General features: G+C 39.2%; 1 protein-coding gene across 2 annotated transcripts in view; it reads right to left on the reverse strand.

Moving 5' to 3' along the window:
- The window catches only part of GPC5 (glypican 5), a 795927-nt gene that overhangs the window by 619837 nt on the left and 150820 nt on the right, over window positions 1-25270 (reverse strand). For both annotated transcript variants that reach the window (XM_086620082.1, XM_086620076.1), the window contains exons 4-5: window positions 21273-21406; window positions 13634-13759 (exon numbers count right to left, since the gene is read on the reverse strand). In XM_086620082.1, the coding sequence (XP_086476208.1) occupies window positions 13634-13759; window positions 21273-21406 (260 nt within the window). The remainder of the gene's footprint in view (window positions 1-13633; window positions 13760-21272; window positions 21407-25270) is intronic.

Raw genomic sequence — 25270 nt, forward strand, 5'->3', positions numbered from 1 at the left:
AAGTAGAGACAAGAATATGGAAAACAATGGGAAAAAGAGGTGAAAAATTGTGAATAAGAAAGGTATGCAAACAGGAGGTAAACTAAAAAAGTTATGAAAAATGAAAAGAGGATGACAGATTAGAGGAAGAGAAAGAAAAAAATCACACTGGTATTTTCTTCCAGAGAAATAACAGGAAAAAATATTTAAGTTTGAGCTCTTCTTACTGTATGAAATCAAGAAGAAAAAGTTTCTAACTTTTTGCCACAGTGGGGAAGCCCATAAAACTTCAAAACATTTCTGCTATAACTTCTAGCTCTCACTTCCCAGTTCTGTGGGATTGCTGCAAAGCAGGATGTGGTGGATCCAGGGTATACATGCCTTGAAGTGAACGCGCAAGTGTGAGTGATCGTTAGGTTACAGCTGTTTTACATTCATTTGAGTGCTCAACGATATCTTTTTTTCTTTTTGTAAGAAGAAAATGGTTCAGCAATACACATCAGAGCATCATGGAGAAGAAATTCAAATGGAGAAATGTCTCCACCTGGGAAGCTCCACTCTTTAAGCAACCACTCTCTGAAGTTAGTCAGCAGGGACTTGGAATGAAACACATACTGTTACACTTTCTCCCTTCCCTTCCTTGCGCACAGTCCCTTCATTTCTGGCAATTTATAGAAAGTGGAATTATATTGTAACTTGTATCAAGAGTCCTTGGTGAATTATTCCATGAATCTGTCTAGCCCTTATTTGAACATAGATACACTTATACTTCCGCAACATCTTGGGACAGAAATTCTGTGATTTAATTATGTAATATGTGACTAAGTACCTTCCTTTTTCAGTTGGCTGGCCAGATGTTGTGTATTGTTCGTAACTGTGATGGACTATTACCTATTCATTTTTCAAATTACGTGCTGGTAATGTGCTTTGCAGTTAGATCTCCAAGTGTTCCAGGAAAAGTGGTCTCATTTAAACAGAAAATCACAGTCATAGAAGGACATATTATTGTCACTATTACCCTGACGTCCTCTTTGTATTTATTTATTTTTCGGTGATGAAAAACATGCCCCAGGGTTGCTAGTTTTAACATGCTATAACATTAAACTTTTTAATGTAGACTCATCATGGGTTATTTTAATTTTTATTATATTGGTGCTTTTTTTGTTTGTTTGGAAACAAAAATTTTGCAGCAGAAACTTTATCTACTTCCCAAATTCTCTGACATTATAAAGGTATTATAATTAGTTTGAACTCATAACAAATACTAAAGTAAAAGCAAACACGTGTTTTAATTTTACTAAATGCAAAACTTTACGCAACAGCAATGATATTTTGAGACAGATGTGGATAATAAAAATACTATGCCTTACCAGAATTTCCCATAGCTGGGATCTATTCATTTGACAATATCTGTTCTCAGGCTTAACTTCCCCAAATGGAAGCGAACTTCAGGGTGAAATTTCCACTTTTGACCTATCATCTCAGCAGATTTCAGCTGATAGATTTCATTTATCCTCCAGGTTTGTCTTCCCCAAATTAATACAGTTAGGGAATGCATCTACCTTCACATCTCCTCAAAAGCTCCTCCCAACGGAGTGAATTTCATTGCATTCAACACCTAACTGACAGAAAATCTAACTACAGTATATACGTGTACTTCTTCATTGTAGGCAGACAGGTGAAGTAGCATTAATCCCAGATGCACACAAGTTTAAATGCATAAGCTCAGAATTATTTTATACACACACATAAATGAGAAAAATTAACATACTATACTGCCTGTTTTTCAGAAGATGAGACTTCCTAGGACATGATCTAGTTGAAGATGTCCCTGACTACTACGCTGTGCTTGGACTAGATTACCTTTAAAGGTCCTTTCCAACCCAAACTATTCTGATTCTATGAGTTGCTCTATCCCTAGAGAAAGAATGTGTTCTCTTCTTACAAAATGATAATCTTACGTATTCAAGGTCTATTTCATGTCAACAGAAAAGGAAAAAAAAAAAAGGCAATATAAATCCCAAATAGCTTAAATGCTTTCTGGAGGTGATCGAAATATTAGAGAAAACTGCTCATCTGAACAACTGCAGGATCTTTTTACATATGGCTTCTCCTCATGTACTCTACTGCAATTTGTGTACACAGCTGAGATAAGAGTTTTTCTTGACATGAGCATCCGTTTGAACCATCATATGTGCTGCATCTATCACCGTGAACTGTTCCAATGGCAGTGTTGAAGCATCTGCCATATAAACTCTCTCTACAGAGGAGTTCAAAGCCCAGAGGAATCTGAAAGAGGGAAGCAGTGGAAAGCAATTCAACGAGCTTCAGCTGATGTTCAGAAAACTTTTACTTTCAATGGTCATCTTCTGGAGATATTTACTTAAGGATGGTGCCCAGTAGCACACCTGTAACTACAGCTCCCTGAGGCACAGAGTTTAAGTGACTAATTCCTGTACTTTCTTTCTGACAGTTCGGAAATATGCTTGGAATTATCTCTATCTGTTGGCCTAGGGTGCAAACCTTTCTCTGTCAGACTTACATGTCCTTGAGGGCAAGATTCAGATCATCCGAGCTATGCAGCTCCTCTGTGAGGCTTACTCCAAGTGATTGCAGTGGTTGGAAACTATCAGTCCGTTAGCATTAAGTAGGACATGTCTCTTTCTGTTGACTATACAGACTCAGGAAGTTCAAATTAGATGCCTAAATTCTGCATAGCTAAAGACATCAGTTGAATCTCACCCCCAAAATGATGCCTTCTGTGTATACTCAAATATGGCATTATCAACTTATGAATCCAAAAGAATCAACTGTATTGGCTGAAATATGAGCTAAATTATTTTTCATTTTAAATCTTTCATAGGTGGCTAAGTAAATAAGCAACTTCTGGCTCTTTGACTCAACATCTTTTTTTCTGCAAATATATTCCTTTACTAAGCAAGTAAAAGTACAGAAGAGATGGTAGATTCTAGCTATCGGTTCTTGAACTGACTGGTAAAAAACTCTCCTTCAAAAAACTAATTCTCTAGATATAAAAATATGGATTTAAAATTAAATGATTACTGCCAAGATCTCTGTGAATACAGTCTGTGCTGTCAAAAGGCTGAAGGGCAGTACTCCAGAATGAGCTTTCACTGGTTTGGATCATAGTCAAATCTTCCCTGTGCTAGAAATATATGCAGTCAAGAGCCAGTTGCCCTTATCTTGGGATTCCTGTTCAAGGAATTGAAGAAAATATAGTGATGATCTGCAAATGCAGCAGGCTTTTGCTCAAAAAACAACTGTAATGGCTTATGCAGTCTCTGTCCATTCGCTGCTGTCCAGAACCCCTGTACCATTCAGTACTGCAGCGAGTTAACTGATCATATTTAATAGTTTTTAATGGAAAATGAAACATCCTTATATCAAAAACATTGTTTGTTAGGATTTTTTAGTTTTTATTTATTTCAAACAGCTTCTGTAAAAGGATTTCAGGAGGCACTGATAACATATTTTTCTTCCCTAAGTAGAATAGAACATGTTGCTTTGATGTTTGAACTGAAGGCAATAATATCAACTATCTGCCGTGCTATCTTTATAAATTTCAGAAGTATTTCATCAAACAAAAAAAATCCAGCTTTATTAGACTGTAACATAGGATAGGCTTATTACTTCCTCTACTACTGTTGTACTTACATGTGATTCAGAGGTTTTAAAGACGTCAGGATATGAAAGTGAGACATATTAAAAGAAGGATAAGAAGGATTAGTAGGAACATATTTATGTACAGGAACATAAGCTTCTCAAATATTGTTGTCATCACATTTGGAAAAAGGACACAAACATACCAATTTTTATAGCACTTTATAAGAACCGGAGACTTAAAACCTGGTGTTATAGATGCCAAAACCTCTCCTACAGCGAAAACAGGCTTAGGAAACAGAGGGAAAATGAAAGGGAAAGTTCATATTCTTTCCGTAAACAACCTAACTCTCTCCAAATCCATTCCTAATTTTATCTAGCCTTTAAAACAAAACAACTTTAAGATACCACGCGAAACAGAATGTCTTATACCTTATTCAAGAACACGTTCCATCTTTGACCAAGGGTACTGAGAAAGAGGTAGAGTGGGGCTTGGTTGTGCACAGTCCTTTATACTGCTTACCCCAGTTACCTTCATATATCACTTTGACCAGAAGATCAGAATTAACAAAAATTCATCAACACTGCTATAAGACATTACTTTCAGTATATGGATCAACATGTATACCTAGTTTTCTGGTGAAACACCTCAAAACACTCAGGCATAATGCTTCTGGATCAATCTCTCAGGTTTAACAGTGTTTAGAGTATTTTGGTTTTAATCTCAGCATATATACTTTGTATTAGTTTTTAAATATATCCGAGTTTCTAGATATTTTAAATTTAGATAACATACATTCTACCACTGCCTTTAGAGTGATGTCCTTTACAGTCAACAAGGAGAAACAAGTCCTTCTAGCAAGTTCTGTCCAACTGTTTAAAGACTAAACGAATTGCATACTACAAGGGTCCATTTATCTCCTTACTGAAAGAGGCCAAGAAGCTCATTCAGATGTGCATTTTTTCACACAAATACCTGGAATAGAAGAGATGAAGAATATCACAAGTTCTAAAACAGCAAGATGTTATTAACATAAGACATATATTTGTTTAAAAATTAACATGATAGAGATTCACGCCTCACACTCCTTAGGAGGAGAAGCTACATCTCATTACACAGCAGTATGCTATAGTGCAGTCCCTCCACTCATAGGCATGGGATTTTCTCAAATACACATAATGATTCCTAACAGTCTGAAGGAAAGTCTTGCTGGCACTCCTGCCTATTACAAGCTGCAGAGGAGTCTCTTTTATTGTGGAAGGAAAACAGTTCATTGTGAGTTTGGACTGTGTTTTACGCTGCGTATTTTTCTGTCTCTGCCTCATAGGTATCAAGTATGTATTTGGGAGGAATCTGCAGCGTCTCCTGTTGCATGAATGTAACAATTTAATTCTGCTGCTTTGAGCTGTTCTTCATAACAACGTCTTATATAAAATCTTAGGCACTACCTGACCATGAAAACCTTTCAGATTTGGACGTGGCTATTCACACTACCGCTTGACTGGGTCATTTACTAAGCCTCCAGCATGGCATACATAAGCGTGTTCATGTTTCCTTCTAATTAGTCTTTACTTCAGTCTTTTTCAGAGACAGCTGTCACCGAAGCACTCAGCAGATATGTGCTTGCCTACATGGCAAAACTCAAAACATCACTCAGAACATATTAAACATGCAAACGTATTAACTGGGCTAGCAAAACATCACTGAATTTCTCTGGGATACTAGACTTTCATAATTAAAATTCCTTCTGAATTAAAGTAGCTTCAGTTTGCTTTATTCATACAATGAACTGAATCCAAAATGAGTTAACATCTCTGATTTCTAAATTCACGATCTCTATTAATTCACCTTTTTTTTCCTGAGTGCCCACAATGTGGACTAGTGCTAAAAAACATTGGCCCTGACAAAGCAATGTTAGTATAGAAACAGTTAGAGCAAAATTGTCATTTTAATGACTTGTGCATAACTTGTGCCTCCCATCACATCATTCTAAAAGAATATAAGAAGAAGCTGAGTTGCTAACGAAGATAACAAACCATAGGTTTTATTAAAGAGAACAGACCATAGGTTATTTTGAAGTAGATGCTCGTAGACTCACAGCTGTGAATGGCAGATTAGTTTTACTTCACTAAAGAGGATCTAATGATTCTTTTAATCACAAAAGCAGCAAGAACAATTTGGTACAATTGGAAAGAAAAATATTCATTTCTATAAAATATAATGAGTGAACTCATTCTTTGAATGTACTAATAATACTATATGAATATAACTTTCTTATCATCTGTATTACATAAACGACATAAACAGAATCAAGCTGTACACGTAATAATCTACTGAATATTCACCAAAGTAGGATTATATCAAGCAAAATTTTTCTCATACAGAGAAAAACTTAGCAGAAACTTCCACAATTAGACACATAGGAAAAATCAGTGGTTTTCACATAAGACTCCCATCCAATTTCCAGATCTCCAAAATCACCCTGCTCGAGTACCTAAGTCGGCTGTGAAAATGTAAAAACCAAAACCCCTAGCATAATCTAAGTTTCAGTAGCTTATTTTCACAGTCGGTGAAGGATGTTCAACGAAAATCTAACCTGTAGTTGTCAAGAGAAAAGTCTTCAGCAGATGCAGCGTACATAGCAACACGAAGGTTGAAAGGAACACCTGTAAACGCTGCAGGGCTGAACGTCAGTACTCAGAAGTTTTCCGTCTGGACTGGTAAGCCTGCAGTGTTTATAGAGGACTGCTGTGAACACTACAGTGAAAGAGGACCCTGAAAAGATATTTCACCACCCAAAATACCGTTTATATAATTCATTGAGAGCTGTTGTATTAAATTGCCATGGCTAGAGGTGATAAATGATTTATTTTTAGAAATATAAAATATTTCAAAACATCGCTGTGTGAAAGGGGCTTCATTGTAAAATATCACTAAACTTATTTGAAAGGTACCCTGTATATCAAAGTTAAGTTCAGTTACATCATATTTCTTTTATAAGAACTTCAGTGAGGCACAAATACACAAATCTTCTGTCTAGTATAATGTGCTATGATTCATAGCCATTTATTTTATGTTAGGCTTATTTTTGAACTATGCAGCAAAGCCTCTTGCATGAGTTTTCCTTGGTACTAATATGAAACCTTATTATACAAAAAGGAGATGATAGATTATTTTTTTTATTTTGCCTCCATTGTTTCATGTCATAAGCTATAGTAAGGTAGTCCTGAATTGCCTAAGAAAACCTCTAAGAGTCATCAGATCACCAATACTAAATTCTGGAGTAAATCCATTTTTCTATGGCTGGGTAAATCAAAAGAACAAACCGCTCCAAAGTGAAGGTAAGATGATGCCGTAATTCAAACTCTTAGAATATCCTTTCACTGTTCTTTCTCATGCCTATCTTTCAATAGTCTTCTCTGACTTTATAAATGGTCTTATTTATTTAACGTGGCTCTAATTATATTTTTCGATTTAAAAGTCAATACATTTTGTAAATTATTACCAGTTTAATAAAAATTAATTCAGCCGGTGTTAGAAACCTTCTGTTATAACCCCTGCTGTGCATGACAAACGACTCAAATGTTTCTAGGACAAACACTACAGAAAATTATATATTTGCTCAAGCAAATAAAAGGAAAACCAGATAATTTATTTTGAGGTAATCAAATGCAATGCATATTTTGCTGCTTTTACGTAATTACATAAATTCTGTCATGAAATGTCATAGATCTATCTAAGCATATATTGACAACCGTTATTACCTTTATTAAAGCAGAAGTGATTTTCTTTTTATATCTCATAACGAACCCCACAATTAATATAAACAAAGGGATCATACACCATTTCATTTTTGCCCCTAATGTCAGACTTGGATCTCCTAAAATCAATTGAAACAGGGATCTGAATCTCAGCTTTTATATAAACTACCTAGTTTTTATACAATCTATCATCAAGCCAGTATCCTTTTTTCTTCTAATTTTTGTCTTTCTCTGGAATAAATAGTTCAGATCATATTCTCCACCATATTTCCCAAATTCATTAAGCTAACCTAAAAATAATGTTTAAGGTTTATCAAAAGCAAAGATAACAAAAAGTTACCTCCAGAAAACCAGCAACTAGACTAACATAATTATTTTTTTTATTATTCAATTACATGTTGATGCCAGAAATAGAAATGCCTTTTGTTTTCTACACTGAGACAGAAAAAATTATCATAAACCCCTCTCATTCTTCTGACAAGCAAAGTAGGATCAATGTGAAATTATTCATGATTGGGGGCGGCAGTGGTAAAACTAATGGTGTTGCTGATTAGTCATAGAATATATCCTGATGTCAGCAGTTTTCCAAATGAAAATGTATGAATTGTAATGAAAAAATCCTCCTGAATCAGGGAGGACCTTTGAAGCCCTGTGTTTTTATAGGCCAGATGACCTGATTTTTCCTTAGAGCCCAGGTGCCGTATGTTGGTGACTTCACTTCCAATCATCCCTAAAGGAGTAGCGGCAATTCAAAACAAAAATACTTCACATTTTGGGCATTTGGATTTAACAATTTATTTAATTTTTGTTTTCCTTACAAAACATTCGGCCTATAAACATCTTTACCCACCATTTACCTCTTAAGTGGACTCAGTGTTTTGGTATTCGAAAACTTCTGGTTAGCTTGCTGTGGAATGCTATTGGTGCTAAGATTTTACAAGCTCCTGGGAAGACAAGCTCTGGGTCGGGCATCTCCAAATTTGCGGATTGTGAGGAAGCGCATATTTACAATTCTTTTTCTCTATGCATCTGTCGCTGGCCTTTGTTGGCTATGGTATATTAGGCAAAGCACTAAAAGACATAAAGGGCTGTTCCTACACTTCAGGTTGCTGCAGCAAATGTTTTGCATAGGTGGCAAGTGGTGCCTTCGATGGCAGTTTATGCTCTGCCTCATTATAAAGTGATGACGAGCTCAAATAGAAGAAAAGTAAAAGGAATGCATTAGATCTCCTTATATCACCATTTATCTCCTTTCGTTGGCTAAGAACAGATTCAGGATTGTACTCGTTTCAGAATATTCAAGAATCAACGGTGAAAATTCCTTTCCCCAGCCTAAGAGTTGTGCTAAAGCTAAGCATTTATTTGATGATAGATGCTTATTATAATCACTTTCTAACAACTTGCTTAGCAATTACAATCAATCATGCTGTTTAATTCCTCTTAATTTGGATACTTTAGATATGTGTTTCATATGAAACTCTTCCTTCCAAACTTGATTAGCTGTTTTTAATAATCTCATTACTCTTGAACCCTTCAACATATGTAATTTTACTGTTTTCTTCTCTTACATCTATTTTTATTTCACTGGTCTCAAGATGTACTTTACATATTCTGCACTTCTCTGTGAATTTTTAATCCAACTCTCTTCACATTCTAGCCAGGCACTCTGGACTATCAAAACTGTATAAATGTCAGTTAAACCACTTTATGTTCATGAATGAGAACAATCTCAGTCTATTTGTACAACTCCCGTTATTTTAGCTTTGATGCTAAGATGCCACTGAAATTCTGAACTGATGCATGCAATTCTCTCACATGTTTCGGTAGTGCATTACTTACTAATTTTAATTCCTTTTCTTCCATTGAATCTAATGAATCCCATAACACTAAACTCCAGGTACTTCATTGTGTCACTCAGTTATGCCTTTAAAACTGAAGTCTGAGCTTCCTGCCCAACCACTGTAGTCACACAATTAAGTAAAACAGTGGAAGGGCTGAAGACTCCTCTGAGATGTCCTCTCTCTCACTCCACAGCGATGTGGACCTTGCGAGAGCCGTCTTGCTCTTGGAAGTCCTGCCCACTACTGATGTTGTCTGACATGAATACAGGAATGTGGGGACTCCAGTCTCAGATTTGATAAAAGCATGAACCTACACCATGTGACAGGCTAGATGCAGAACAATTTCTAGTTTCAGAATCAAGAGCCACATTGCCACAACATTACAATTCAAAAAAAAAAAAAAAAAAAAAGCTTAAACCAAAAAGGAAACATCTGAAGCATATGAAATGTAAACTGTTAAGTAAGCTTTCATTTCACTAATACCCTCTTTTTTGTTTCCTGACCTTTTCCCATCCAAGCTTGATAACCGCTTAGATGGTATTAGAGATGTGAGATTTATCTGAGATATGATATTACAGCTGTTAAAACCTTGAACGACTTCCTTTAGAACAATGCACAGAAAAGGAGAAAGAAGAACTGCAAAGATTTTTTTAAAACACATCTATTTTCTGTCTCCAGGGCTTATTGCTACTTGCAGCACAAAACATAGATACAGTCAACAGTCCTGGTACACTCACATCAGCATTATATAGCTTATGATATTGCTTTCCCACATGAGGCCCAAAATTGCAGTCACCACCAGCTATGGCACATGATTTTCAAACAGAAGTCAAAAACAGACGGAAATGATGAAGAATCTCAAAACAGATAAAATCTATTTATCTTCAACCAATTTGAACAATACAGACTTTCTACCATCTGTGCCAGGAACACTGCACAGATGAATTCACCGATATTTTCATTTATTACTATATTAGTGGTGGGGAGAGGAAGAAATAGAGAAGAGACTGAGTGTACAGGTTCAGGTGTTCTTCAGTATTTACAGAGGAGAGCGATGATGCCTGCTCAGGTCACTATTGCTTCTAAAATGTCACAGTATCCTGGGATCATGGTAACAGAGGTTGAGCAGTACAGGATTTAGATAATCCTAGATTCATAATCAGAGGACTGGAGGAGATTTTAAGAGGTTATCCAATTTATCTTCATATCTCTAAGGAAAAATCGGCTTTTGCTGCACCACTTCTCAGTGCCTTGCCTTGACTGTTCTTAAACATCCTCCTTGAGGCAGATGCTGGACCCCAAAACTATCTATTTTTGTCCCTTATTGTCCTTCCCACTAGAAAACTCTCCCTAATATTTAATTGGAATATATTTTAAATGTTTGCTATGTGTACTAGCCATTATAGAAGCAGATAATAGATACTTTTCTTCCCCCTAGCAACAGCCTGTTTGCATTTTGTGTTTTTTTCCTAACAGGTTTTCATTTCCAGGTTAAAGAAACCTAATGCTTTGACTCCTTTTTTGTAAGCTGAGTTCCCTAGATTATTGACTGATCTCATAATGCGTCTGGGATGACTCTTCAAGTATGCCACAGTTTTCCTGAAAATGCTAAAATTGGGCTCAGGCTGAATTTCATCATCATTTTGAATTGCTTACTCATTTTTTTCCATGTTACTAGTCCCTTCTAATCTCGTTTGCCTGCACAGTGATTAGGCTCACTGCCTCCAGTCCACATTCCCAAAGCCTGACATCTCCATTTCCCTTCACAACATCCCCAAACACAATCACTTCCGATACTGCTCATCTCCCAGTAGATCTCTTGTCTAGTCAATTGATTTCTTGATCCATTTCCCAGCATAGTCTGTGGGGCAGATGAGGAACCTTTCTTGCTCAAACAGAATCTCTTTGTTTCTGAATTTGCAGAATTTGTTCGTTTGAGTGTGTGGAAAGTGTTTCTAAGGCCAAGTTTGATTTTCCATAACTGAGAGAAATTTCCAGGCACCACACACCCAATGCATGTGCTCCCTTCCCACATGCTTGTGTCACACGTTCAATTGTTCCTCACAGTTCAATTCCAGGGTCAGTCCTGTGCAATATATTTATCATGATCTGGATGCAGGAGTTGAATGTACCATTAGCAAGTTTGCTGATGATATCAAACTAGGAGGTGCTGTTGACTCTTTTGAGGGACAAGAGGCCTCACAGAGGGATCTAGATAGATTGGAGCATTAGGCTATGATGAATTAGATGAAATTTAACAAGTCAAAATGTTCTGTATCTAGGGCGGAGTAACACTGGGCACAGCTATGAATTTGGAGAGGAGTGGCTGGAGAGCTGCCCTGCAGAAAGGGATCTGGGGGTGCTGGTCCACCACAGGCTCAATAGGAGTCAGTAGTGTGCTCTGGCAGCCAAGAGGGCAAACTGCATCCTGGGGTTCATGAAACAGCATAACCAACCAGTCAAAAGAGGTGGTTATCTTGCTGTATTCAGCATTGGTGCAGCCTCACCTCCAGTACTGTGTGCCTCACAATTTCAGAAGGATGTCAAGGCCCTTGAATGTGTCTAGAGGAGGGCAACAAGCTTGTGAAAGGGTTGAAAGGAATGTCATATGAGGAACAGTTAAGGATTTTGGGCTTCTCTAGTTTGGAGAGAAGGAGGCTGAGAGGCAACCTCATTGCTCTCTGCAGCTTCCTGAAGAGGGACAGTGGAGAAGGAGGTGCTGAGCTCTTCTTCCTGATATCCAGTGATAGGACACGTAGGAACAGCTCAAAGCTGCGTCAGCGGTGGTTTAGACTGGACATTAGGAAGCATTTCTCTACCAAGAGGGTGGTCAAACACTGAAACAGGCTTCCTAGAGAGGTAGTCGATGCCCCAGGCCTGTCAGTGTTTAAGAAGTTGGACAATTCCCCTAAATAACATGCTTTAACTTGGTCAGCCTGAATTGGTCAGGCAGATAGACTAGATGATCATTGTAGGTCTCTTCCAACCAAAATATTCTATTCTATTCTATTCTATTCTATTCTATTCTATTCTATTCTATTCTATTCTATTCTATTCTATAAACATAGTAATAGTATAATAACATAATAATAACTAAAATGTAATAGTACTGTATAATAAAATAATATAGGTTTGAAAAGATATAACATATTAATAGTAAGACTATAAGCAGCCAAAAGGAAATCTGTAATTACAAGATGCTAACTTCAAATCGCTACTGAAACATTTGTTAGGAGTAGTATAATTTATCCGGGGAGGGGCAGCAAAGCAAAAGTCAGGAGGCAAAGTTGAAATTAAATCTGAAATATGGATATCTGAAGAAAGAACATGTCATCTTGAGAAGATTGTTGAAACCTTAGGACAAAGATTCCCAATGAGACTATCAAGGCAGTCAACCACTCATTAGGCCTTGCTGCTGCCAAAGCATTGGACCACCCAAGAAAATACAGAAAAGTGTGACTGTAGCTGTTTGCTGAAAGGGTATCCATTAAGTTTCCTTATGTATCATTAATCAATAAATTACAGCTCCTACCTAACTTTTTTAGAGATCTCTGAAAGTGCAGACTGTCACTGTTCCTTCTACTTGGTACCAGCTATCTCCCACTTTACTAAATCACCTCACAGCCTTCAGCCACCTTGTTTGACAAGACCTTTGATACCACCTAGTAATGCAGTCTGTGTTAACATCACAAGGACTTCCTGCTCAGAGAAATACTTGTTTAGGTGAAGAGAGCAATAAAGCAAACACATGTAGATCAGCTCTCCAAAAATCCTTCTGACATCCACAAATGCTAATGTTTTGTAAGCTGTGAAATACATCGATTCCAGAGATACATACATTCCAGCACAACAGCAGTTTATTATTATCTCTTCTGTGTCATTGCTGCTGCAGAATGATGTCTCCCAAGCTGCTGCATACATAAAACAACACATGCCTTTAACCTTTAAAATGTTTTATCTTCATGTCATAACTTTTAGCTCTCTCCTGAGAAACCATATATATTAAGAGATTAGTTCATTTTTCAGAGCCAAAGAAAGTTTTAAGCAAATAGTTTGAGTCTGTTATCACACACTCTGTATTAAAAAGAGCATTTTATGAAGATTAACCTCAAACAAAAATCCAGATTCTCTTTCTGCAGTTGTATTTTGTAAACCTCAATCCAGTTTTGTTTCCACTATATGTTTGGGTGCCGTAAATTTGAAGGAAAAATGTCTAAAGAAAAGTAGAATCCTTTTTTTTCCTCAAAACAGAGATGCAGGCAGACTTTCTTTACTGTTTACAGGTGAAGCCTAAGAGAAGGAAACCCATGCTGATTTGTTTTTTGAACTAACCTTGACACATAACTAGAGAAACAATGCACTTGAGTTGGAAGCTACTTTAGAGAAACATGAAATAAAAAAGAATAGAAAAAAATGAGTCATAAAGGTACCTTCTCACAACATCTTCTCCGTTCCAACACGGGAGTCCATCGGCAGCTGCCAACTCATTACCGCACAGCTGATCAGCCAAGCCGCTGTAAAACACTTTGTAGAGCCGGAGGTGGCTGATAAATTCTCTGCACAGGGGAACACGGGAAATAAATGACAGTGTCAATCAATAACATTAAGCAGTACTGCTATTGCGTGTTTCTACAAGAATATAAAGAATCACAGAATGGTTTGGATTGGAAGGGACCTTAAAGATCAACTAGTTCTAAAACTCCCACCATGGGCAGGGACGCCTTCCACATCACATTGCTCAAAGTCTCATCCAACCTGGCCTTGAACACCTCCAGGGATGGGGCATCCACAACTTCTCTGGGAAACTTGTTACAGTGCCTCACCTCCCTCAGAGTAAAGAATTTCTTCCTTATATCTAATCTAAATCTACCCTCTTTCATTTTAAAGCCATTGCCCCTCGTCTTATCACCACGCTTCCTTGCAAAAAAAAACCCTCTCCATCTTTCTTGTAGGTTTCCTTTAGATACTGGAAGGCTGCTAGAAGGTCTCCCTGGAGCCTTCTCTTCTCTAGGCTGAACAGCTCCAACCCTCTCAGCGTGTCTTCATAGGAGAGGTGCTCCAGCCCTCAGGTCATCTTTGTGGCCCTCCTCTGGACTTGCTCCAACAGCTCTATGTCTTTCTTATGTTGGGGACTCCAGAGTTGAACGCAGTATTCCAGGTGGGGTCTCACAAGAGCAGAGTAGAGGGGCAGACCTGCCGGCCATGCTTTTTTGGATGCAGTCCAGGATACGGTTGGCTTTCTGGGCTGCAAGTGCACATTGCTGGCTCATGTTGATATTCTCATCAAACAACACCTGCAAGCCCTTTTCCTCAGGGCTGCTCTCAATCCATTCTCCACCCAGCCTGTACTTATGCTTGGGATTGCCCCAACCCACATGCAGGACCTTGCACTTGGCCTTGTTGAACTTCATGAGGTTTGTACGGGTCCACCTCTCCAGCCTGTCAAAGTCCCTCTGGATGGCATCCCTTCTCTCCAGCATGTCCACAACACCACACAGCTTGGTGTCATCAGCAAATTTGCTGAGGGTGCACTCAATCACACCAGTAGAATAAGCAATAAGTGCTTACTCCACTACTCTCCATTGGCTCCAATGATTTTTAAAATCCATTTGTCAATTTCTTGTTAGATAGGTTTGATTCTCTCAGATATACTTCTGTAGTTTACGAAGCTGATACTTTCATTGATAAAGTTCAAAAAAAAAACCCAGTAAAATTTACTCGGGCTCTGGAACAGGAATTATATTCCTCCCACCTGAAATTTTCTTGCATTGTTGTGATACAGTTTGCATGTTTCACTTATACTAATGTACCAAAAAACGTTCCAAAAAAGAAAAAAAGCAGAGTAAATAAAAAACTAGGAGTATATAGATAAGCCATCTGTTTTTCAAAAGCGCTCTCAACTAGTCCCTTACACAATGTTACAAATAGTACAAAGAATATTTATTAGAGTTATAGAGTGATTCAAGATTTAGGTAAGATGAGTTTAAGATGTAGGTGTTAAATATTTAGTGGCTACTTAAATTACTGTCTGAAAAATGACATCCATTTCATGACATGCTGTGCTGGTAGGTTATAAATTATGTATTGTTATTTTAAATAATTGTTAAGATGTCCAGAGCTAATGATAGGTTTTGTACTTAAAACAAAACGAACGATTTTAGTTAGTATGATTTTAACTGGATTGTGATATTTGTGTTTATAAATTGTTTGCTTATGTATTGAAAATCTCTTCCTGGGAGACGTATTGCTGCTGTGAAAAATTAAAATATTTATACATTCTGGTTTAGAATATCACACTATACTGGGTTATCTACAACCCACAGGCACAAAGAAAGGCACCAGAAAATGCTGTACTCATTGCTCTGTAAGCCAGCAAGCACCACATTATGTTAACTCCTTGTACAGTATCGGGAGTTGTGAAAAAATGTCAGAAATATTCTATACATTTCGCTATATTTAGTCAATGTAGGCCTAAAATAGCATAAGGAATTAAATTGTTAAGTATCGTTTACTCCAAATTAAAACAGATATAAGTGATTATATACAGTCCATCATTTAAAAAGCCATATGTTCTTTCTTGTAATCATAAGGCAAATATTTTACACAAACCACAGTAATTTAGATTTACTATGTCTATTAAATGTGACATGAGTGCACTACTAAGTCTAAAACTGCAGTTCCGAAAATCTCACGTAGGGTCAATTTTACCTGTGCATCATATAATTGCCCATGTGTGATGTATTCTAACTATATAAATATGATTCAGTCACACTCTCCCACCCATGAATACCCACATCTTGAATTTGTCCACCCTCAAAATTGCAGCCAGTGTGCACAGTATGTTTGCAATTTTCCTCTACTTCCCATTGAGTGGGATTGATTTTGATTTTGTCTATGTTTTGGGTTTACATTCCAGATGAAAACTAGCGTTTATAGAGAGTCCTCTCATAGCAAATAGTTGGAATGCCTTCTTCTGTGCAATCAATCCACGCAGAATACAGAAACTGAAATAAATATCACTACCATAATATCTTGTGACAAACTGCATTCTAACAGAAAGGTCAGTTATTTAGTTTATTAGTAAATACATCCTGAGGCAAAGCTGAAGTCAATACAGAAATAATAACTGATTTCAGCCCCTGTTGATGTCTGACCAAAGTAGTTAGAAGGGCAGATGGTATGAATGTCAATTTTCACATCATCATCTTCTAGACCAGATAGCATGTAATTATAGGCAGCTGAGCACAAATGTGCAATTACAGTCAGTGGAAGCTGCAGATACTTCTTATCACTTATTTGGAAATGTTCATTTTTTTTACAATTTTATTCTCCTTGCTAAAAGCTGTCTGCAATGTTAAGTTCTGGAAGAAAAAGTATTATATACTTTCAAGTTTGCATGCTACTATGGAAGGTTCTCAGAATTTTTTTAATTCATCTGACAATTTTTGGTGTCAAAAGGACAGAGAAATTTCCTTTTCTTCTTGTACCACATAGTACTAGAAAATAACAGCTTAGGTCTGATGGTAAAAAAAAATTAGGAAAAATTCAGGCAGAGGTAGTCCAACATGCACTTTGAAATGTAAACTTTCATCTGGAGATGCATTTGAAAAATATTAGGAAATTAGGGAACTCTTAGGAGTCACATATTTAATGGAATCTTTTTGTTCATTTGTTTTCCCTCAGATAACTGCCACCAATCAAGTCTACGCAGTTCAGGAGAAGCCTATTCTTTTCTGCTATAGTCTGTGAAAGTTGTTGAGAGCAATCTGCTGCCAGAAGTACACAGGAGGTAAATAAAGCGGATTTAGACTCAGAGAACAGCACCTCCGTAAAAGCAGGCTGTAAGCACCCGCTGACGCCGCTCTTCCATGTGAGGAATTGTTATGGTTGCCACGGGAATATAAAATGAAATACAAAACGACTGTGACTAATAAGGAAGGAGGTGATCCAGGAGGCAGCAAATGAAGAAGATATCAACTATGAGGCTGTTAAACTGAAATCTGTGTCAGCGGATCTCAAAGTTTCTCCCCCTTTCTCCTTTTCGGTGTAGTGACTGCTGCATGCCATAAAGGGTTTCCAACATCTCAGGCAGGGGGAAGTCATGGGAAAACAACATTGCTTTGTGCGGCCCTCTGCCTCTGATGCCCCTTAAGTTTTTTTGAGCAATCTCCCTGAGGTCAATCCACACACTACTTATTTTGAAACATGGAACAGTCCTGGATTAAGTGAGATTTTAGAATATAGTTTCATGTGTGCAAAGTGCTAGCTATCAGCTACAGAAGACAGAGAAAATGTGCCTCTGTAATGGGGATTGCCTGATGAACTTATGTGCTGGCTAAAGCAAACTTCTGGTTTGCATCTCCTTCTATTCCCATGATGTTCTCTAAATCCTGCTTTCATCTCTTGCACTAATAAGAATGGTCTACCTTTGAAGCTCAGAGGCACTTTTTCTCTTCCAGACAACAGGATTGAGCAATTATTCCCTGCAATTCTCTCACTTCAGTTTCCTTCTGCACTGCAAAGTGAAATGAAAGGATAAAGAAGACAAAAAAAAAAACCCTCTCTGTATTTTAGCAAACACTGTGATAGAAACGAAATTTCTGATTTTAACTTTGTAGTTTGTTTGCATAATAGGGCCTTTAGTTTCAACTGCAATGCTACCTTTACTCCTTACAGTGCTATTACTCCTTATAGTCATTAAAGACTTGATCAGTTTATCTAAAGATAGACTGGCCTTTGAGATGCTCTCAGCTATCCAGGATACCTGCAGAAGGCTGAAATATATAATACAACTTACAGGACACCCACATCCTTCTTGGCAACAGAAGATCAGCTGGGATACCCAAGGGTATCCTCAAGTGGCACTGAATGCTTCTAGTTGTGTGGGCAGCTGAACGAAGTCCTCCTCTCCACAGACTATAATGGCAGCTTGAACATCTATCGCATACGCAGTTAGGCAAATTTTACCTTCCAGTGCTGGGCCAGGTATAAATCAAATGTCCAAGTCTTCACAGTCACCTCAATCCACTATATACTGGCAAAAGAGCCAGATAAAAAAATCATAGAATCATAGAATGGTTAGGGTTGGAAGGGACCTTAAAGATCGTCGAGTTCCAACCCCCCTGCCATGGGCAGGGAAACCCTCCACTACACCAGGTTGCCCAAAGCCTCATCCAACCTGGCATTGAACACTTCCAGGGATGGGGCATCTACAACTTCTCTGGGCAACCTGTTCCACTGCCTCACCACCCTCGATGTACAAAAATTTCTTCCTTATATCTAATCTAAATCTCCCCTCTTTCAGTATAAATCCATTGCCCCTTGTCCTATGAATACACGCCCTTGTAAAAAGTCCCTCTCCAGCTTTCCTGTAGGCCCCCTTTAGGTACTGGAAAGCTGCTATAAGATCACCCTGGAGCCTTCTCTTCTCCAGGCTGAACAGCCCCAATTCTCTCAGCCTGTCTTCATAGCAGAGGTGCTCCAGCCCTCGAATCATCTTCGTGGCCCTCCTCTGGACTCGTTCCAGTAGCTCCATGTCCTTCTTATGTTGGGGACTCCAGAGCTGAACACAGTATTCCAGGTGGGGTCTCACAAGAGCAGAGTAGAGGGGCAGAATCACTTCCCTCGACCTGCTGGCCACGCTCCTTTTGATACAGCCCAGGATACAATTTGCTTTCTGGGCTGCGAGTGCACATTGCCGGCTCATGTTGAGCTTCTCATCCACCAGCACTCCCAAGTCCTTTTCCTCAGGGCTGCTCTCGATCCATTCTCCACCCAGTCTGTACTTGTGCTTGGGATTGCCCCAACCCACATGCAGGACCTTGCACTTGGCCTTGTTGAACTTCATGAGGTTCTCACAGGCCCATCTCTCCAGCCTGTCAAGGTCCCTCTGGATGGCATCCCTTCCCTCCAGCGTGTCCATATCACCACACAACTTGGTGTCATCTGCAAACTTGCTGAGGGTGCACTTGATCCCACTATCCATGTCTCCAACAAAGATGTTAAATAGCACTGGTCCCAGTACTGACCCCTGAGGAACACCACTCGTCACAGGCCTCCACTTGGACACTGAACCGTTGACCACAACTCTTTGAGTGCGACCATCCAGCCAATTCCTTATCCACCGAGTGGTCCATCCATCAAAACCACGTCTTTCCAGTTTAGAGACAAGGATGTCGTGTGAGACAGTATCAATTGCTTTGGATAAGTCCAGGTAGATGATGTCAGTTGCTCTTCCCCTATCCATCAGTGCTGTAACCTCATCATAGAAGGCCACCAAATTAGTCAGGCAGGATTTGCCCTTAGTGAAGCCATGTTGACTGTCACCAATCACCTCCTTATTTCTATGTGCCTTAGCATAGTCGCCAGGAGGATCTGCTCCATGATCTTGCCAGACACAGAGGTGAGACTGACTGGCCTGTAATTCCCTGGGTCTTCTTTTTTCCCCTTTTTAAAGATGGGGGCTATGTTTCCCCTTTTCCAGTCGTTGGGAACTTCAACAGATTGCCACGACTTCTGAAATATGATGGATAGTGGCTTAGCAACTTCATCTGCCAGTTCCCTCAGGACCCGCGGATGCACCTCATCTAGTCCCATGGACTTGTCCACCTTCAGCTTCTATAGATGGTCTCAGGCCTGATCTTCTCCTACAGTGGGCAGTTCTTCATTCTCCCAGTCCCTGCCTTTGCCTTCTGCGACTCGGGCTCTGCTGCTAGAGCTCTTGCCAGTGAAGACTGAGGCAAAGAAGTCATTGTGAACCTCAGCCTTCTCCATATCCCGGGTAGCCAGGTCCCCCGTTTCCTTCCAGACAGGGCCTAAGTCTTCCCTAGATCTCTTTTTATCACTGACATATCCATAGAAGCCTTTCTTGTTGCCCTTGATGTCCCTGGCCAGATTTAACTCTATCAGGGCTTTGGCTTTCCTAACCTGATCTCTGGTTACTCGGACAATCGTTCTGTATTCTTCCCAGGCTACCTGTACTTGCTTCCACTCCCTATAGGCCTTCTTTTTGTGTCCGAGTTGGTCCAGGAGCTCCTTGTTCATCCATGCAGGCCTCCTGGTGTTCCTACCTGACTTTCTCTTTGCTGGGATGCACCGCTCCTGAGCTTGGAGGAGGTGATCCTTGAATATTAACCAGCTTTCTTGGGCCCCTCTTCCCTCCAGGGCTTCATCCCATTGTACTCTAGTGAGGAGATCTCTGAAGAGGACAAAGTCTGCTCTCCTGAAATCCAGGGTAGTGAGCCTGCTATGCACCCTCCTTGCTTCTCTAAGTATCTTGAATTCTACCATTTCATGATCGCTGCAGCCAAGGCTGTCCTTGAGCCTCATGTTCCCCACCAGCCCTTCATTGTTGGTGAGAACAAGGTCCAGCAAAGTACCTCTCCTCGTGGGTTCCTCTACCACCTGGAGAAGGAAGTTATCATCCATGCATTCCAGGAACCTCCTGGATTGCCTATGCCCTGCTGTGTTGTCCTTCCAACAGATATCAGGATGGTTGAAGTCCCCCATGAGGACCAGGGCTCGTGAACGTGAGGCAGCTCCTATCTGTCATAGGAGACAGATCAGCTGAACTTGCTTGAAAGAGGATTTCAAGATTTAGTCCTAAATGCTTAGTTGTCTCACTTTTCACAGTAGAAATGTATGTAGGAACAGTCATTCCTTTTTCTCTGTCTGATCAATTTATACAAAAAGCCTTCTGATAAAAGTCACAATTACTTCTTGACAGATTTAGTAATGTCTGCTGATGTGCAAGGTAAATGTTATTTGAAAATTTACACATAAAGATAGAGCTAATGTTCATACTTCACCAGTGTTATCCACTCTTTTAAATATTTTAAACCACACCAAATTATTCTGGTCATATGTCCACTATTTCAGAAAACAAAATCTAGTCATGAAATTACTCTTTCCAAAATGTAACAGCAGATTGTGTTGCTGAAATGCCTCATTCTCTGATGTCTTTACTTATGTTCTAGTAATGCATGTCATTGCATTGAATACAAACTATTCTGTTGTAAAATTAATGGCTTACTTTATTCTTTCTTTCTGGCTGTAAAACTAATGTCTTACTTTCTTCTGTTGGCGAGAGTTTCTTCACTGTCTCTTGTGAACATCTTCAACCTTTGACTATTTTTGTTCTGATCAAAGGAGCAACCTGAAGACTGCGTAGGCTTCCTTACAGGAGGACCACATACCTTCTTCACCTAAAAGGAAAAAAAGCCACATGAAGAAGGAAAGAACACATGTAAACAAAAATTATGTATCTCTCAATTCAGTTTAAGTCCATTTCAATAAGAAAGTTAGTTCTGTGGACATTAAGCTAAGAAAAATATCATTAATTATCATACTTTTCAACACTATATCAATAACAAATCCAGTAAACACAAAATTAGTCATTTTATAGTAGGAAAAAACCCAAATAAAGTCACTCCTTTTGAAGGAATACCAGATGTATAAGCAAGTCACAATATGTATTTTATTGATTGCGGCATTTTTTCTTCCTGTAACAGTAACCTCAAGAGAAGATGATATGTTGTGAACAGTGGCACATTTCCATTTTTTTCTGTACTATACCCCAATCATATTTTTAATATGCATTGAACTTTGTGATGTCTTTCAAGGTTGATGAATTATTATAGCATGTTCAGCACAGTTACCCAGAGCATAGAGTGAGGAGTTAGCAATGTGGAAACTTGCATTACAATTTTGCAAGATGTAAATTTAATGATCCAAGATGTAAGTTTAATGATTCGGACCATAGATGTTGAAAATATCAAGGGATTTTATATGTCTAGCTTTCTAATCTAGATGTCAATAGAAACAAATTCACATGAACTACAATTTTCTTCTTTGTAAAATGTGATACTGAAAATTTTGTACAATAGAAGCTATCAATTCATGTTCATAGCTCATTATTCTTCCTAGTTACTGAATAAAAACAATTAAGGCCATACATATTTATTAAATAAGTGATACTTCATGCTGGGGATCACATCAGACAAGATATTAAGCAGACTGAACAGCACATAGAATCATAGAATCACATAATCATAGAATGGATTGGAAGGGACCTTAAAGATCATCTAATTCTAACATCCCTGCCATAGGCAGGGACCCTTTCCACTACACTGGGTTGCTCAAAGCCTCATCCAACCTGGCCTTGAAGACTTTCAGGGATGGAGCATCCACAACTTCTCAGGGCAATCTGTTTCAGTTCCTTTCTGTTCCTTCTCAGAGGGAAGAATTTCCTCCTTAGATCTCATCTAAATCTTCCCTTTTTCAGTTTAAAGCCATTGCCCCTTCTCCTATCAATACACACCCTCGCAAAAAGTTCCCCTCCAGCTTTCTTGTAGGTTTCCTTTAGGTACTGGAAGGGTGCTATGAGGTCTCCCTGGAGCCTTCTCTTCTCCGGGCTGAACAGCCCCAACTCTCTCAGCCTGTTTTCATAGGAGAGGTGCTCGAGCACTCGGATCATCTTCATGGCTGGCCCTCCTCTGGACTTGCCCCAGCAGCTCCATGTCCTTCTTGTGTTGGGGACTCCAGAGCTGAATGCGGTATTCCAGTTGGGGTCTCACGAGAGCAGAGCAGAGGGGCAGAATCACCTCCCTCGACCTGCAGGCCATGCTTCTTTTGATGCAGCCAAGGAATATGGTTGGTTTTCTGGGCTGTCAGTGCACTTTGCCGGCTCATGTTGAGCTTCTCATCAAACAACACCCCAAAGACCTCCTCCTCAGGGCTGTTTGCAATCCATTCCCTGCTCATCCTGTAATTGTGCTCAGGATTGCCCCGGCCCATGTGCAGGACCTTGCACTTGGCCTTGTTGAACTTCATGGGGTTCTCACAGGCCCACCTCTCCAGCTTGTCAAGGTCCTTCTGGATGGCATCCCTTCCCTCCAGTGTGTCCACAACACCACACAGCTTGGTGTCATCTGCAAACTTGCTGAGGGTGCACTTGATCCCACTGTCCATGTCACCAACAAAGATGTTAAATAGCACTGGTCCCAGTACTGACCCCTGAGGAACACCACTCGTCACTGGCCTCCACTTGGACATTGAACCGTTGACCACAACTCTTTGAGTGCGACCATCCAGCCAATTCCTTATTCACTGAGTGGTCCCTCTGTCAAATTCATGTCTCTCCAATTTAGAGACAAGGATGTCGTGTGGGACAGTGTCCGATGCTTTGCACAAGTCCAGGTACATGATGTCAGTTGCTCTTCCCTTATCCACCAACGCTGTAACTCTGTTGTAGAAGGCCACCAAATTTGTCAGGCATGATTTGCTCTTAGTGAAGCCGTGCTGGCTGTCAACCACCATCTCCTTTTTTTTTGCCATGTGCTTTAGCATTTGCTCCATGATCTTGCCGGGCACAGATGTGAGACTGACTGGCCTGTACTTCCCTCCGTCTTCTTTTCCCTTTTTAAAAATGGGGGCTATGTTTCCCCTCTTCCATTCAGTCAGAACTTCACTGGACTGCCATGACTTCTCAAATATGAGGGACAGTGGCTTAGCAACTTCATCCACAAGTTCCCTCAGGCAGGGAAACTATATATATATAAATATCATAAAAATCCAGTCATTATCTGAAATGTCTTTTTAAGAACTGACTATTTTTTTCCAAAAGCCATTCTTGGAAAATTCTGAAAACAGCATTAGTTAAATCATAAAAAGTGCTTGTACAGCACCACGTACAGTTCTGCCATTCTCACAAAGAAGTGCATGACAGTAATCATACTGCTGAGAACTCTGTTCTGCTAACAGCAGCGACAGCTTTCACAGCTGAAAGAGCACACCAACCTTCGGCAAAGTCACTTACTTCTAGCTACTTCAGCATGCACAATGATGATGTCATCATCTCTGTTACCTTTCTCATATCTCTGATATTTAAAGCCCTGGGACCACTGACTGATTCACTGGCATTGTGTGGTGTTTGTTCTTTTTTTGTTTGGTACGTTGCACTTGTAGCGCTCACCGAGCTGAACCCAATCTGTCTTTTTTTAACTGCTCACCAGTGGCTGTCACTTTTATGCCATGGTTAAACCATTAACTGTACATGCACGTCAAACGTACTTTAGCCTCCCTCACTGGCCCAGTCTTCGTTGTCATCCAATTTCTTCAGTGCACTGTTGTGCATGTGAAAAGGTCATATACTCCTACCTTGCCTTCAGGTGCCTGTTCTGTCTGTGAGTCAAATAATTTAAATCCAAAATATCATTATCTCATTTCCCAGTATAGGGCTGACAATAGTCTAAAAAACTGATGCATTCTTTAGGTCTCCAGGAATGAGTACACAGTATAAGTGTAATGCCACTTAGTTGTATTTCCCATGTTTTCTGAAGGACTACAACTATATCCATTAGCCACATTGTTTCTTAATTTTTAGCCTTTGGCCTACAAAATTAACCTTCCAAGTAAAAATTCGTTCAGTTCTATTACCACCAGTCTTGAGAGACACAGTCTGGAATCACAACCTTGAGAGAAGGGAAATGCTCTCACTATGCTAATGATCTAACAAATGACAATTTTGTAGCAATGTCCGATCAGAATGTATTCTTACTATCTTCCAGTTTCACTGAAAGAGCATTCCCGCAGAATCCTTCCACAAACTGAGCATTCTTCTTGGCTTCAAACACAAAATCCTAGAAGAGAGTATAAAACGATCCTCAAAGGGAACTGAAAATACCCTGAGAAAAGTGAGACTGAAAAATCATCAAAAATATTATTCAGGAGAGTATCACACATCTTACTGAATTTCAGAAAGAATTAAAGACATAAAAATGTTAAAATAGACAAGCCTCAGCAACCCACTAGGGTTTTTTCTGTTGGTTTTTGTTTGTTGTTTTTTTTTGCCTTTTGGTCAAATGTTCTTAAATACTGCATAGTATTTAAGGGAACAAAAAGTAAACCTCAGAAAATGATAAAACTCCTGATTTTCACAGTTCAGACAAACCTATTGTCATTATACTCAGCATGCTGTTATTATGCACAATTTGTATGCCACAGTATGATGACTGGGTTAATTAAAAGCTCTTGTAATAACCATGCAGTTAAATTGCAATTAGTGCCAC

The sequence above is a fragment of the Tauraco erythrolophus genome, chromosome 1, assembly GCF_009769465.1.
Source record: "Tauraco erythrolophus isolate bTauEry1 chromosome 1, bTauEry1.pri, whole genome shotgun sequence".
NCBI lineage: Eukaryota > Metazoa > Chordata > Aves > Musophagiformes > Musophagidae > Tauraco > Tauraco erythrolophus.